This window comes from Carcharhinus amblyrhynchos, chromosome 9 (genome assembly GCF_965287045.1).
Source record: "Carcharhinus amblyrhynchos chromosome 9, sCarAmb.v2.hapA, whole genome shotgun sequence".
Taxonomy (NCBI): Eukaryota; Metazoa; Chordata; class Chondrichthyes; order Carcharhiniformes; family Carcharhinidae; genus Carcharhinus; species Carcharhinus amblyrhynchos.
The window spans coordinates 15517600-15534319 of record NC_137332.1 but is presented as its reverse complement, the minus strand read 5'-3'; the positions used below and the strand labels follow the sequence as shown (position 1 = coordinate 15534319).

Genomic DNA, 16720 nt, shown 5'->3' with positions numbered 1-16720 from the left:
GAATGATAGAACATAGAACATAGAACACTACAGCACAAACAGGCCCTTCGGCCCACGAATTGCGCCGATCACATCAACACCTACCAACCTACAGACCTATCTATAACCCTCAATCTCATTAAACCCCATATACTCATCCAGAAGTCTTTTAAAAGACCCCAGCGAGTTCGCCTCCACCGCCACTGACGGCAGTCGATTCCATTCACTCACCACCCTCTGAGTGAAAAACTTACCCCTAACATCACTTCTGAACTTCCCTCCTTGCACCTTAAATCTGTGTCCTCTCGTAGCAACCATTTCAACCCGGGGAAATAGCCTCTGAGAGTCCACCCTATCTATTCCTCTCAACATTTTGTAAACTTCTATCAGGTCGCCTCTCAACCTTCGTCTCTCCAGGGAAAAGAGTCCCAGCTCCCTCAACCTAACTTCATAAGGCATGCCTCCCAGTCCAGGCAACATCCTTGTAAATCTCCTCTGTACCCTCTCAATAGCTTCTACATCTTTCCTATAGTGAGGCGACCAGAATGATGGTGCAGGCTTGATGGGCTGAAATGCCTACTCCTGCACCTATTTTCTATGCTTCTATTATTTTTAAATTTGGCCTGTCGGGGACCAAATGTAATATTTCCAAATTTCCGATGACAACAAAACTAGGTGGAAGTGCTCCAAATTTCGAACAGGTCATGGCTGGTCACCTGTCTCCACACCATTTTTCCCCACTATCCAAATATACCTTGGTGACCTTAGTATCCAGAAAACTATTGACTGCTGTCTTGAACATGTCCAATGTTTGAGCTTCCACAACCCCTGGGATGCAGAGTCCCAAATATTCACCACTGAGCAAAGAAATTACTGCTCATCTCAGTCCTAAATTGTCTGCCCCTTATTTTGAGACTGTGTGCCCGGGTTCTAGTCTCACCAGTCAGGTGAGATGTTTTATTCACATCCACCCTGTCACACCCTGTAAGAATTTAATAGGCTTCAACGATTTCACCTTTCATGCTTCAAAACTCTAGAGAATACAGGCCATTCTACTCAGCTCTTCATGAGACAATCCCACCATCCCAGGATTACTCTGGTATATCTCTGATGTACTCCCTCTCTGGCAAATGCGTCCTTCCTTAGATATGGAGAGCAAAACTGTACACAGTACTCCAGATGCAGTCTCTCCAAGACTCTATACAATTCCAGCAATACATCATTACTCCTGAACTGAAATCCTCACAATATGAATGCCAACATATCCATTTGCCTGTCCAAATTCTCTTGAAGCCCCCTTGCATCCTCCTCACAACTTACATTTCCACCTAGTTTTGTTGTCATCGGAAATTTGGAAATATTACATTTGGTCCCCACATCCAAATCATTTATATAGCTTATGGACAACTGTGGTCCAAGCACTGATCCTTGCAGTACCCCACTAGAAACAGCCTCCATCCTGAGGATGACCCATTTATTCCTATTTTCTGTTTTCTATCTGAAACCAACTCTCAATCCACAGCAGTACATTATCCCCACCTCATGTGTTCCAATCAATTGTGTTTACGTGCCTCCTGTATGGGACCTTATTGTAAGCCTACTGAAAATGGGGAGGCAGTGGTGTAATGGTATTGTCACTAGATTAGTAATCCAGAGACCCAGAGTAGTGCTTTGGGAACCTGGGATCAAATCCTGCCATGGCATATGGTGAAATTTGAATTCAGTAAAAATCTGGAATTAAAAGTCTAATGAGGAAACCAATGTCAATTGTTGTAAAAACCCATCTAGTTCATTACTGTCCTTTAGGGAAGGAATTCTGCCATCCTCACCTGATCTGGCCTTCAGGTAACTTCAGATCTTAAATGCCCTCAGGGATGGGCAATAAATGTCCACATCCCTGAATAAATTAAAAAATAAATTAAAAAATCCAAATACACCACATCACTGGTTGTTTTACAAGTAACATCCTCAAAAATCTCCAAACATGATCTCCCTTTCATAAATGCACATTGACTCTGCCCAGTCATATTATTATTTTCTAAATGTCTATTTATCACATTCTTTGTAATAGATTCTCACATTTCCCTACTACTGATGTCAAACTAATAGGTCTATAGTTCTCAGTTTTCTCTCCTTCCCTTCCCACCACCCCCCACCCTCCCCCACACCCCCACCGCCCCATCGTGAGTAATTCTATATAAATAAATGGGGGCTTGAGCTGAATAACTTAAATTGATTGAGAAAACGTTATGATCTCAATAACTCAGTTTGGTTAAGTTCTGCAGGATGCAGGAACAGTAGGTGCTTTAAAATTAAAGAGCATCTTGAAGTAACCCATCATCTAATTATATGTTATACAATGGAATAAGAGCTCACAACAAGATGAACAGAAACGCAATGTCTTCAAATTAGCAAAAGGTTATTGTTTACTGCATAGATGTGTCAAAGTCCTTCACTCCCCTCATTATTCTCCAATAAAGCAGATAAACTTCTTTGTCGACATCTATCTAGGTGAAGTGTTTAAACATTGCATGGAAATGTAGAAAAAAACCATCATGCAGTACAGAAGTATAGCCACTGAGTCACATATTATTTACTGCTTTATAGAATTATATATTTTAATACTGTATTATACTTAGCTCATAAAAAGTAAAGGTCTTGATTAATAGTTCTATTAAATACATTTATATGTGTTCTTTTCAGTGACACCTGACAGCAAGATTAATGTAGAGAGACCCCGGCCTTGTAAGTTGGTTGATTTAAATGTTACTTTAGCTTCACAATCGACACATGTTTAAGCGAATATGAGTTTTCTAGTGATTTACTTTGATTTGGTATGGCTGTCTCATTTGTTACGTTATTTCTTTTGAATAAGTCCTGCTAATGTGAACTGCACTCTGATGACTGGATTTGTTTAGGTAAAGCATTTTCAAAAACAATATTGATGCATTATGTTAGGAGATATAAGTTTGCAATCAAATACATTTTTTGACCTAATTTTATTTAAGTTGACTAAGCGCTGAATCCAATCAGTTTATTATATAGAGACGAGGTAACTGCTAAAACCTCCAGGCAACCTTTCAGGAATCGGTAATAAGATTATCAACCTGTATTCCACGACGGAAACCAGAAAATTATTTATGCTACATGCATTTTCTAAGTTACAGTCTTCTCTAAAACACAAAGACTGATGTATTGAAAAAAAAACGTGCATAAATCAGCATTTGAAAACTTGCATTTGTGATATTGTAAAGATTATTTTACTTGCAACTTTATGTTGGGAAACACAGTACTTGGGGAATAAATTTGTGAGTTTCATTCTTTTTTGGATTTGCTGACCAAAGCAAATAAAGAAAAAGCTTCATTTTTCTTCTTCCGTATCAATGATCAAGTATTTGAAGATGTTTAAAATATTCAGCAAAACGCAAGAAAGTTAAATCAAGCCTGAAATCAAATTGATTGCACCACTGTTCACATATAGGTGTTGCATTAAACACCAGACATGATAGCATGATTCATACACAGAGCTGACCCCTAATTTTCTTAAATGATAATCCTGTTAGAGGACTTTTTATCTTAGTTTCTACATAGTAAATATGTGTCATCTCATCTTTTTAAATTTCAGATATAATTTATGGCCTGGATACCCCAACAGTTGTGGGAATTGCGTTTGCAGCATTTGTAATTGGTGCACTGCTGACAGGAGCCTTGTGGTACATTTACTCACACACAGGTATGTTCCTTGTCAATTATTTAACTTAGTTATCGCCCTGCAGCAGGTTCATTTTCTCAGATGCAGATGGGAAGAATCAGTAAAAACCAACTTTGCTTGAAGTATTAATGAGTGTACAAATCACAGTTTTAATCCCTTTTCTGAATTTGTAGAACAATGCACTCATAGCTTGAATTAATCCAAAACATAAATCATTTTGTTAGAATTTCAGGAGCAAGTAGAAATAAGTAACTAAAGGAATAATTTCCTGTCAAGAAAAAACGTTAGTGCATTAATCAAACCATTTACATTTTAAAATATAAAACATTGAAAGTGCAAGTAATTAAATGCTGTGGAACTGCTGAAATCAAATGGCCTATGAAGAATAGATAGGGTGGACTCTATTATATAAGAATCATTGCCTGATGATAAACTTCCTTAAGGTAAGTGCAAAATACTGCGGATGCTGGAACCTGAAACAGAAACAGAAAATGCTGGCAAATCTCCGCAGGTCTGACAGCATCTGTGAAGAGAGAATAGAGCCAACATTTTGAGTCTGGATGACCCTTCGTCCAGCTCTGATGAAGGATCATCCAGACTCAAAACGTTGGCGATAAAGTTCCTTACATGGAAAGGTGCTAAAGAAAATAGTAAAAGTGTTGGGGTGATTGAAGTGTTGAACAGGGTGTTGCAGCCGGAAAAGTCCCTTCTGACTGTTGAAAGGGAAGAGGAAAATAAGTTTGGTGGAGGTATCGTGCTGGACATGGTGGAAATGTGAATACAGAGACTGGTAAGGTGGAAGATGAGGATAAAGGTGGTTTTGAGACGGAAACAAAGAGGTGAGAGCAGAAGTGTGTGAAATAGAACACACACGGTCACTGATCCTGCAAAGCGTAAGGTGCAGGGAACCTCTGTTGATGGAAAAGAAAGACCTTAAAAGCAGTGGAGAAAATGATGCTGGTGTTTCACTCAATGTGGCTGCAAATCTGATTCCACAGGCAAAATGACTTCCATCACTAAGTTTAAATTTAGTGAAGCCAACCTTTAAAAAGTGGATTTAGAATTTTTTTCAAAAGAATTCTCGTAAAAGTCAGGAGTGAGAGAAGATTTACAAAACTGATGTAAACAGTCACAGCGGAAATTCAGCTCCTGATATCTGGTCTTGGACTGGAATTAATGGTGATTATGGAGAAGGCCAGTGGTATTGACATTTCCACCTGGTTGAATTGTGGTATTAGACCACAGAAGCAGAGATCTAAACAGTGGGAATGTAAACATTGTTCACAGACCAAATATAAATCCAAGATTCTTTTATTTTGCTTTATTACAAGTTCCATTGGCAGTGTCCCCTGGTGTAATGTACTCCCTTCTGGGCAATGTAAGTTCTCCAGGAAATGGCAAGATCTGTATTATAAAAATGTTTCCAGTTGTAAGAAAGATCTTTCAGTAGTATCTGAATCAAACATTGACTCAGTTAAATTATAGCTAGCATGAAGTGTTAGAAAAGCAACTTTAAAGTACTTAGTGGAGTTTACTCACTCTGTCACTGCATTTATTTATAAGTACTCTACTGGTAACATGGTTCCCAGACATCTAGTTTAGTACCAGGCAATCTGGCTTTTCGCTTGATCTGGCCACTCTTGTTACTTGATGGCTTCCTATAGAAGGGGTAGACCATTTGAACATAGAACATAGAAAAACTACACAAACAGGCCCTTCAGCCCACAAGTTGCGCCGATGATATCCATACTTACTAGGCTTACCTATAACCCTCAATTCTAATAAGTTCCATGTACTCATCCAGAAGTCTCTTGAAAGACTCTATCGAATTTGCCTCCACCACCACCGACGGCAGCCGATTCCACTCGCTCACCACCCTGAGTGAAAAACTTACCCCTGATCCTACTCCCCAACATCTTAAACATGTGTCCCCTCGTAGCAACCATTCCAGCCCTTGGAAAAAGCCTCTGAGAATCCACCCGATCTATACCTCTCAACATCTTATACACTTCTATCAGGTCACCTCTCGTCCTTCGTCTCTCCAAGGAGAAAAGACCGGGATCCCTCACCCTACCCTCATAAGGCATGCCACCCAATCCAGGCAACTTCCTTGTAAATCTCCTCTGCACCCTTTCTAAGGCTTCCACATCCTTCCTGTAATGAGGCGACCAGAACTGAGCACAGTACACCAAGTGAGGTCTGACTAGGGTCTTATAAAGCTGCAACATCATCTCCCGACTCCTAAACTCAATCCCTCGATTAATAAAGGCCAGTACACCACACGCCTTCTTAACCACATCCTCTACCTGCGAGGCCAATTTAAGAGTCCTGTGGACCCGGACCCCAAGGTCCTTCTGATCCTCTACACTGCTAAGAGTCTTACCCTTGATATTATACTCCTTCATCCCATTTGACCTGCCAAAATGGACCACTACACATTTATCCGGGTTGAAGTCCATCTGCCACTTCTCCGCCCAGCCTTGCATCCTATCTATGTCATGCTGCAACTTCTGACATCCCTCCAAACTATTTACAACACCACCAACCTTTGTGTCATCAGCAAACTTACCAACCCATCCCTCCACTTCCTCATCCAGGTCATTTATGAAAATTACAAACAGCAAAGGTCCCAGAACAGATCCCTGGGGCACTCCACTGGTGACCGACCTCCATGCAGAAAAAGACCCATCTACAACCACTCTCTGCCTTCTGCAGGCAAGCCAGTTCTGGATCCACAAGGCAACAGCCCCTTGGATCCCATGCCCTCTCACTTTCTCAAGATGTCTTGCATGGGGGACCTTATCAAACGCCTGATGAAGGAACAGCCAGTTCTGAAAGCTAGTGGCGTTTGCTACAAGTAAACCTGTTGGACTTTTAACCTGGTGTTGTGAGACTTCTTACTGTGTTTATGCCAGTCCAACGCTGGCATCTCCACATCATAACAGCCCAAGATACAGGGATGGCTCGTGGGGAACATGGGATGCCCACTGAGAAGAGAGCCGATGATGCCAGTGCGGAAACAATGACTGAGGCAAAGACGCAATAATATTGAGGCCCACACTGCCACAGGGTCAATCGTGGAACAGTGCACCGGGTCCTCAAGCTGTGATTCCGGTGCCCTGAGCACTCTGGTGCAGTCCTGCAGTATAACCCCATTAAAGTGTCCTGTATTGTGCTGGTTTGCCGTGCACTGACACAACAACATGGAAACTTTCTGGAGGAGGAGGAGGTGGAGGGCAACCACACACGTGTCATTGGGTAGGAAGTGGCCCAGGAGGATGTGGAGGAGGAGGACAATCCAAGCCGTGTAGGACAGATGGCAGCAAGGGTACAGCATGCCAGGACAGCGAGGCAGGCCCTAATCGCAACCAGATATTCACACTTGAGCTGGGAGTTGCAGCAGGTGGAAACAAGTTTCCCCACCACCCCTCCCACCCCACCATAACTCTAGGAAATCTCCCATGCTATGGTGACACCAGGATGATGGGCTGGTGTAGGCCGTGTTGGCGAGTTACTGTTGCATACAGAAGAGTGATGATGAGTCGCTATGTGACACAATGTGGTGGTGCCCATTTGCTATTGAGATGAGGAGGAATTTCTTCACTCAAAGGTTGGTGAATCTTTGGAATACTCTACCTGAAAAGACTATGGAAGCTCAGTCATTTTGTATGTTCAAGGCAGAAATTAATTGATTTCTAGATACTAAAGACATCAAGGGATACAGGGATAGTGCAGGAAAATGGCATGAGGTAGAAGATTAACCATGACCTAGTTCATAGAATCCTTACAGAGCAGAAGGAGGCCATTCAGCCCATTGAGTCTGCACCAACCACACTCCTACCCAGGCTCTATCTCCATAACCCCACATATTTATCCTGCTAATCTTCCTGACACTAAGGGGCAATTTAGTATAGACAATCCACTTAACCGATAAATCTTTGGACTGTGAGAGGAAACTGGAGCACCTGGAGGAAACCCACACAGACATGGGGAGAATGTGCAAATTCCGCACAGACAGTGACCCAAGCCAGGAATTGAATCCAAGTTGCTGGTGCTGTGAGACAGCAGTGGCGCCACCGTGCCACCCAGTTGAATAGTGGAGCAGGGGCTGAATGGCCTTCTCCTGTTCCTCTTTTCTATGTTCTTATATCGAATATTTTGATCCTTACTCCAATTACCTTAGTAAAGCGCCGGGAGGGACCTGTGCTTATTTCTTTCAGTCTTGATGAGACAGAGGTGTAAAGAATTGTTTCTTTTCTTCCTCCCTCATGGTTGTCCAACCTTCCCTCCAACCCCCAAACCCGCCATGGTTTCCAAATGAGGTGGGATATGCAGATATGATGGTATCACCCACACCACGTTGTGAAGATGTCCAGTTTTGGTGGCATTCAGTGTTGGTTACCCTGATTGATCAACGTATTCAAAGACAAGAGGTCCTGTATTGATTTGAGAATTTTCCAAGCACATCTCTTCATGAAATTCATTCACTGATGATGTGTTTTTATCTCTGGTATTATTTTCTCTTAGTTTTGTTCAAAGAAGGCTAAGAGATGATGAGGTGTTCAGGTTTGTGAAGGGTTTTGAGGAGGTAAGTCAGGAGAAACTAGTTCCACTGGACGCTGCAATAGCAATTTAGTGAGGCTACATTTAAGATCGCCACCAAAAGAACAAAAAAAGAGGTTAGAATAATTTTTATTTTTTTAAGTTACAATGAGCTTTGTTAGAAATGCCAGAGCTGTAGCCAAAATCCACTATAGCTGTTAAAGGGGAAAACAAAGCTTAAAGGGTCTGGGAAAAGAGTAGTGGAATGGAACCAAGTAGATTGCAATCAGTTGAATGTCTGTTCCCCATACTGTAAAATGCAAATATTCAGGGCAAGTTCTATTTCATTCATATGCTTGATGTGTTGCACATAACTAAGCCATTGTTTTAGATGCTTGCTGAAGATGCAATTAAATATGAAAATGCTATCTGCAAGATTAATTAAAATGAAATGGTTGAGTAAGAATGGCTGTATCCCTGTACTACAAATTCTGTTCCTTTGCTATTGCTCCCCAGTTCCTGGAGTTGGGCTGATTGTGTTGCTATTGATGGATTGATATTAGTTTTCTGAGGGAAGGCTGAATATTTGTTTGTCCACGTGGGGACTTGTTCAGCTCTAAAGTATTCAAAGCTCTGCAAATAGCACTGGAAAACTGCTCAATTGGCTCTTCTTGGTGCAGCTGGTAATCAATCAATTAATTCAACAGTGTTTTTTTGTAAAAGTTACATGCACAAGTCCATATTTATCAAGGGTGGCTGGAAACACTGAATTGTTCATTAATTAGTATTTAGGGAAATAATTGAGCAACTAGCAGGTCACATTGTTGACCTGCTGTTTCAGGGCAAAGAGCAAGTCCATATTCTGCTTCAAGTGTACAACAAAATTAAGTTACTTGTTCAAAAGTTTGTAAGAACTATACCACATCTCTTGACACTAATTTTACAAAACAGCTGTGTGACTGTAGGTCGGAAATATTTCTTAAGTTACAAGGAACAGTGAGGCATGTACAAACCTGCACCGGAGGAAAAATATTTGTTTCCCTAAAGAGAGAATGACGCTGGCAAGTTATCACTTTCTCTTACTTATAAAGCTTAAAAGTCCTGGAGGGTGAAAATAGCAAAATATTCCACAGTAATGCAGTTGTACTGAACATAGCCCATTGCCTTTAAAACATCCATTGAAATTCAGCAGAAGATACAACAGCTGTCTGAATTACTATTATTCAGCCCTGGAGGTGGAAACTCAGTTCAGTGTCATTTAGTATAACTCACTGAGTGCACATTGTTCCATTTAATTCATGTTTTCCTCCATCTCTGTGTGCGTGTTATGAATTATGACCAAAGATCCAAATGCGTTCATCTCAAAAAAGTGAGCATTTTCCCCTAAATCTTTAGGATTAAGAGTTCAGCTTCCTGCATGACCTGGAACCTCATTTGTGAAATGTTTCTGATTCATTGTATTAACATATGGCAGTAAATATCTGTTCGATATCTATTATCTGCACCTAGCTTCAGGTTTTTGGTGCTAAATTACACCTGCAAAAACACTTTTTCTTTCAGTAATAATTGTTAGCACTGGTTATTCCTTATTCACCACGAGCAGAAAATGAAATGTTGATTAAATCCTTGAAGAATTGTCGACTATCAAATTTTCAACGTGTCCTGATTAAAATACTCTGACAAAGCAAATTCAAGTCATACTGAAGCAGATGGAAAAATAACAGTCAGATTTCCTGGAGAGGGAATTGTAACAGAGAAGGATATACCTCAAGTCAGATACTGACAAAACAAAAGCAGTTTACAGCTCCGAGTTGGATTTGTTTCAATTTAAAAGTGTGCAGATTATTTTTAAAGACTCTCAATGGTCTGTTCATTTCACTCTGTTAACCAGGCCGTTTCCAAATTTAATTTTGATTTTTAACACAATGATTCTGGTTGGTTTTGGAGACAGTTCGAGTATTACTCAGCTGTTTTCATATATTGTAATGCACCCTGTGAATTTATCTCTTACAGTTAGTGAAAGTCCTGAAAGCCATTTTCCTCTCTAAATAAAATATTCATCAATACATAGCTTGGGAAATGGTTAAATGTAGAATTAAGTTACCAATCTGGGATAACAGCAGGGGTTTGTGGCCTGTTCTGATTTTCGCATGGATCTGTGATGAATTATTTTTACTTGGCAGTGAGTTTCAGAGCAGAGGGGCCTCGAAAAGGGATTCTGATTAAACAAAAGCACCTCCACTAGTGGGATGGAGAGAAAAACAGCTTCATGGCTTTCAAAAGCTATATCCATTTATAAATTGTTAATATGTTGAAGTGTTGACTGGTCCTGCAGAGGAAGGAATCATATACAGGAGATGATTATGAACATAAAGCCTGTATCTCACATAATAACCATTGATGAATTATTGTTGCTGTGCATAACAAAATGATCCTTTTCAAGAGAAATATTTTACTCTTGTTCACTTGTTATTTGTCCCATGAATGCATGACTAAATTTATATAGGGTTTTTGCGTCTGGTGAATTGGTCAACAAAATTGACAATTGTCTACCTTCTGCAGGTGAGGCAGCTGGGAGGCAGCAGGTTCCCACATCTCCTCCAGCATCAGAGAACAGCAGCACTGCTCACAGCATTGGCAGCACACAAAGCACTCCCTGTTCAAGCAGCAGTACGGCCTAATCCGGAGGGAAATAGTCATGAGGAAATGGAGTATAGAAGCAAAGTTCAAAGTGGCTAATTGTTGATGTTAGTATCCTGAGGATAAAAGGAGGATCTTTCTTTGAAAGCCAGAGATCTATTTTCAAGACAAGAAATCATCTAAGTTGCTTTATACTTTAGGCAAACTGACTTAACTCGAGTGCATAACACTATATGTGACAAAACTACTAATTACCCTGAGTTGGGAACTTGCTAACCATTTATGGGTTCTTAATGTGAAATTTGTACCAGATTTCTTTTTCAATGCTGCTCTATTTCTAGAATGCAGCTATTTATTTTTTTCTGGGATTTATGTAAACACCAGCAACTTGTTGAGTGCAGAAATGGCAACATCATGTACTGACTAACAAGACAAAAACCTAACCTCCAATAAGAGAAAAACATCACATAGAGATCAAGTCTGTATGAGTTAAACAAATTCCAGTGAAATATTGTAAATATATGTATGTGAAAACACCAGTGAGCGCCCCCCTCCCCCCCGCCCATTATGATATTCTGCCTACTATGACACATGATTTCCAGGAATATTAGCAGTGTTGTTAAGGTAATCTTGCTTTTAAGAAAATTGATCTAGAATTAAAAATGTAGGCCAAAGTTTGCTGCTGTTTTTTTCCTCAAATGAGTTGGACAGGTGTTTTTTAAATATATAAATTGATTATTTTTCAAGTATTTGGCAGCAGTTAATATTTTAAGACACAATTGGGACATTTTAAGCACACTCTGAATTCCTTTCCTGACTTTATTCGTATGTATTTTTTAAAGCAGGTGTTTGTTAGTGAAGGTGCCCCTGACTTGTCCTGTATCATGAATGTCCAGTTTTGTAAAGTCAGCAAACTGTGTTTTTCACGGTACTGATTATTGCATAATGTACAGTTGAATGTATTTTACATCATGAATTAATAATGTATTCCTTGTATATAAACATTTATAGAATTCTCTAGAGCAGAGTACAGAGTATTTTAGTAACATATAAGCTATATTTTTTATTGTATTTTGAATTTCTGTGCAAGTGTTCTAAGGGCAGAATCAGTGATCCCTTGCTGCCAATGGGGAGTAAAGTTCAAAGTGAGTACAGGTGGGATAATCGGTGTTAATTATGAAGTTGGTGCCCAATTTCTGACCTGCATCTCCTTTGAAGGTGGTTTCCCACTCGGATTGCAGGATTACCGAATTTATCCTTTAATGTCAAAATTGCGTAAATTAAATTCATTTATACAGGAGTGTATAAATTTTGCTAACTGTGAATTTTCCATTGAATTTTATAATGTACTTTTGCTACTTTGCTATCAGCTTTTTACTCATTCCCCTCAGGTATTCTGTTTGGGTAATAGCAGTTGATTTGTTTAATGAGAGTCAATCCTGTTGAAAGTAATTGGGAAGGCCCATTTTATATTTTGATGAGATACTAAGGGCATATTTTAATTTTATTTTTCTGACATCATTGACAGCTGAAGAGACTGCAGCAAGTCTGTGCATTTTTCCAAGGCTGGTAACTGAAGGACTTTAGAAGTAGATGTGACTTCAAAGTTGATTTTTAAAGAGTACCAGCAGAATTGTATGATTAAACTTAACAAAATCCATTGTGTGCCCAATCATTATGGATGTAATGCCACTGAAAGCTCAGACAAAGTGACCAATGCACTTCCCTAAAGCAGGAACATTGGTTGCTATTAAACAACTCATTTTTATTCCCTTATTCAGTATATTTCTGAGAGAAATGTCGATAAATGAGCAAATTAGCACTTTAATTCTCTTAACTTTTCAAATACCAGGGCAATTTACTCATTTTGTAAACAGTCTCTCTGGATGGAATTATCCGAAAAAAATGACAAGTTGTCATCTCGGATGGGAAATGTGGTGTGATTCCCACTGGCTCCTCAGAGATTGGGACGCCGTTCTTAAAGTACAATCCAGTCTCAATGTTAAAGACTCCCGCCGCTCCCCCATCACTTGCATCATTGCAGCCCGCCCACCATTATCAACATCACGCCTCCCTTCATGTGAATGCACTGCTGCTATGGGGTTACCTATAGGCCCCATCCCCTTCAAACCCCACTCCCTAGCAGTGCCATTGCAAGGGCACTGCTTAGCCATGCTCCTGAGCACCTGGGGCAACATTGGCCTCTGAACCCCTGGCGTAGTCATCACGTCTCGTCTCTGTTTTTGAGACCAGCAGTGATTACTGCCAGCGTTATGTCATGCCAGCAGGTGGGAACACCTGATCTATCCAGTAGGTACAGCATGATGTCAGTATATTTAAATGTAAAGCAATCAGGTTTAACCGCTCCCCCCCACCCACCGATGACATCACCAGCCGGAGGTGGTGAAGATCTCATTCTGAGATCATCCAGTCACCCAGGGAGACAATGGCCTAATGGTATTATCGCCCAACTATTAACCCAGAAACCCAGCTAATACTCCGGGGACCTGGCATTCGAATCCTGCCACAGGAGATGGTGGAATTTGAATTCAGTAATAAAAAAATCTGGAATTAAGAATCTACTAATGACCATGAAATCATTTTCGATTGTTGGAAAAGCCCATCTGGTTCACTAATGTCCTTGAGGGAAGGAAATCTGCCGTTCTTACCCAGTCTGGCCTATATGTGACTCCAGAGCCACAGCAAAATGGTTGACTCTCGACTGCCCTCTGAACTAGGGCCCATAGGGATGGGCAATAAATGCTGGCCATCCAGCGATGCCCACGTCCCACAAATGAATTTTTTAAAAATCCTGTTATAGCCCTAGAGAGAGTTTCTGGCCATAATGGAATTTGCGCCTCTATTGGGTGGGTTGGAAAATTTCCCCCACACCTTAACATTATGTTAGGCAATTGGATAAAGGGTGTGTAAGGTGACATCATTCATATATTACTACTCTCTCTATATCACATCATAAAGTAGCTTCTGGCATATCCTATTGACTACTTTTTAAAAGTACAGATTGTTTTGATGGCCTGATATTGAGTGGTAATTACAGTTAACATTTTTTTTAGGCCGCTGTCACTGTATTATTTTGCTTTTTTATCTTTTTCCAAATTGAAAAAATACCCAGCAGGGATATATTTCCTCTTTTCATGATATAAGTTGAAAATATTTAAGGGTTAGACTGACCGCCTCTAAAGGGGTGACATTGTGCCTTCCACTTTATGCTTTCAAAGTTCATGTTAACCTACTTTTAAATTGCATGTAAAATCTTTTGTGTAATGGAATTATATGCATATATATATAAATACATTTTGCCCTAGCAGCATAATGATGCATAAAGGAAATCATTGAATGTAATGCCCGACAGCAACTTTTTTATCTTTGCTTTTTCACTCTACCATTGGTTCAAGTATTCGAGTGATTTTTAACTGTTGTGTAAGAAAGACTTCTGAAATAATAGGTAGCAGTTGGATTACCTTAAACACAATGGTAGGTTCACTCTGATGGCTTAGTGTGAACATTGGCAGCTCTGGGTACATCTAAATTTCAGAGGGTATATACCTTCTGCAAATCTAGATATTTGTATATTATATTGCTGTTGGAGTAACAATTCATTTTGAGATTGTAAATTTTCTGTCCTTAATACTGTACTTTGTTCAGCTTTATCTTTAAAGTATATCTACCTCACTGTTTTACTAAAGGAACAAAGCTTGTACTGCTGGTTGTACCATTTGACTTTTGTAAGTAATTGCAGGTGGTGTTTGTGCCGACTTGATAGGACTGTGTTCTGTTCATGTCTATTTTTCATATGCTGTTGTAAAGGGATTTGTTGTAAATTTTTAAAAATGTATGATCTTTTGTCATATTATACAATTGTGTAAAATAAAGCTGTATATCAATTAATGGAAGATGGAAGTTATATTTATTAAGGGAAGCGGAGGCAGTAGTGTACGGTATTGTCGCTGGATTAGTAAGTCATCCAGAGACCCAGGGACCTGGGTTTGAATCCCAACATGGCAGATGGTGAAATTTGAAATCAATAAAAAAATCTGGAATTGTATGTCTAATGTTGGTCATAAAACCATTGTTGATTGTCGTAAAAACCCATCTGGTTCACTAATATTCTTCAGGGAATGAAATCTACTGTCCTTAACTGGTCTAGCCTACATGTGACTCCAGGTTCACCGCAATATGAGTGACATTTAAATGTCCTCAGGGATGGGCAATGAGTACTGGCCCAGCCAGCGACACCCACATCGCATGAACAAAAATAAAACCAAAATTCTAGATACAAGGTAAAATATGAAAAAGTGAAAGTGTATTTCCTCTTGGCATGACGGTTGCAATTTCATCCACTACAGATGTCAAGCTGTCCCCCAGAATTAGTCCTCCAAGATTATTAGATGGATACAGATGGGAAAGGCTATTTGAACCAACTTAGGTCTTCCATCCAGAAAAACTTTACTGTCCCCCATCACATTATCTAATTGTTTCTTAAATGATTCCAAGGATGTTGTATCTACTATCCCATCTATGAATCCATTCAAGTATTGATACTTAATGTGGAGAGTTTCTTGACATTCAGTTTGAATAGTAGATTGCATTAGTGGAATATAATGCAAAACAGAATAAGGAGGAAAAAAAATAAGAACAGCTTTGATTGATCTCCTTTATCCTGTGTTTTGGAGACATACAGATTCATGTTCGAGCAAAGAATTTCAGTATGGCAAAGTGCTTATTTCTGCCCACAATTCCTTATATAGTAAATTATTAAATTGGCAACGCCATTGTAAAAAAAAGTTGAGTAGAACCCAGGAGCCTCTCCACAGGGGGGGAAATAAAACTGGAAAGAGAGTCCCTGCGAGTTGCTCTCAAGCACCTTCCAGCAGATGGTCACAGAGTGTTGGCAGGGAGCTGGAAACAAGTTTCCTTCCTGCCCCCTCAGTACGGAATGCAACACATTGTAAAGAGCCCACAAAAGGAGAGTGGGGAATTAAATAGCAGCGCATTTTAGAAATGTTATGTATAGCTTCTTTGTTAATGAGGAATTGTAAAAAGTCTCGCAGTGAAGACTACCTTATACTGTGCAAGAGTGTGCAATAAAAAAAAGGTTAAAGCCAACTCATAAAATATCAGCTATTCACCTTCCTCAAAAAACAGTGTATTTGAGTAATTAAATTCAGGTCTAAATATTTGGCAACTAAGTATTTTTTAATAAGTTTGCAGCACTTTGTAGGACATCTGTGATAAGACCACTATGGGCCAAAATGTCACTTGTGTGGCACCATTTCAATGCAGTGTTATGTAGCAACATGGATTGCCTGGGGCCAGACAGCTCTGCGGACCCTCTGTAACCCACATGGGTCTTTCAATGATAAAAGTGAGACAGTGCCTGCTCTGAGGGAATCATTATAGGGCACGACTCTCCCAACTGCACTCTTTAAGTACTCTCGCGAGCAGGAAAATCAGACTGTTTCCCCTGGCATTAACAGCGCCAGTCAGGTGGGATAACCATTTAAATTTATACAAAACATGCTGGCCAGCCCAGCTTCACATTTTTAAAGGGCGTCCCAATCTTGGCACTAAGAGACAAGCTCCCCTCTCCCCCTCCCCTCCACCTCTCACCATGGAGATGGCTAACCCGCTGACAAGAGGAGCACTCCGAAACCCTCAGCACAGAGGGGCATCTTCTACCCCACCCCACCCCCCGACCACTGAAAGAATAGGTTACCCACCCCCCAATACACCACACAGACGTGAGGGTGACCTGACCCCACCCTCCCCCCACAGGAGAAACACTGCGAGATGGGATTCTCTCAGGCTGTCAATTCAGGCCCTCCC

At 40.2% G+C, this 16720-nt stretch overlaps 1 protein-coding gene across 3 annotated transcripts in view; it reads left to right on the top strand.

Annotated features, from left to right (window-relative positions):
• tgfbr3 (transforming growth factor, beta receptor III) overlaps positions 1-14782 on the top strand; it is a 172570-nt gene extending 157788 nt beyond the window's left edge. For all 3 annotated transcript variants that reach the window (XM_080195203.1, XM_080195201.1, XM_080195202.1), the window contains exons 15-17: positions 2683-2724; positions 3605-3712; positions 10796-14782. In XM_080195203.1, the coding sequence (XP_080051329.1) occupies positions 2683-2724; positions 3605-3712; positions 10796-10914 (269 nt within the window). In that variant the 3' untranslated portion in view covers positions 10915-14782. The remainder of the gene's footprint in view (positions 1-2682; positions 2725-3604; positions 3713-10795) is intronic.
• Positions 14783-16720: the final 1938 nt, after the last annotated feature.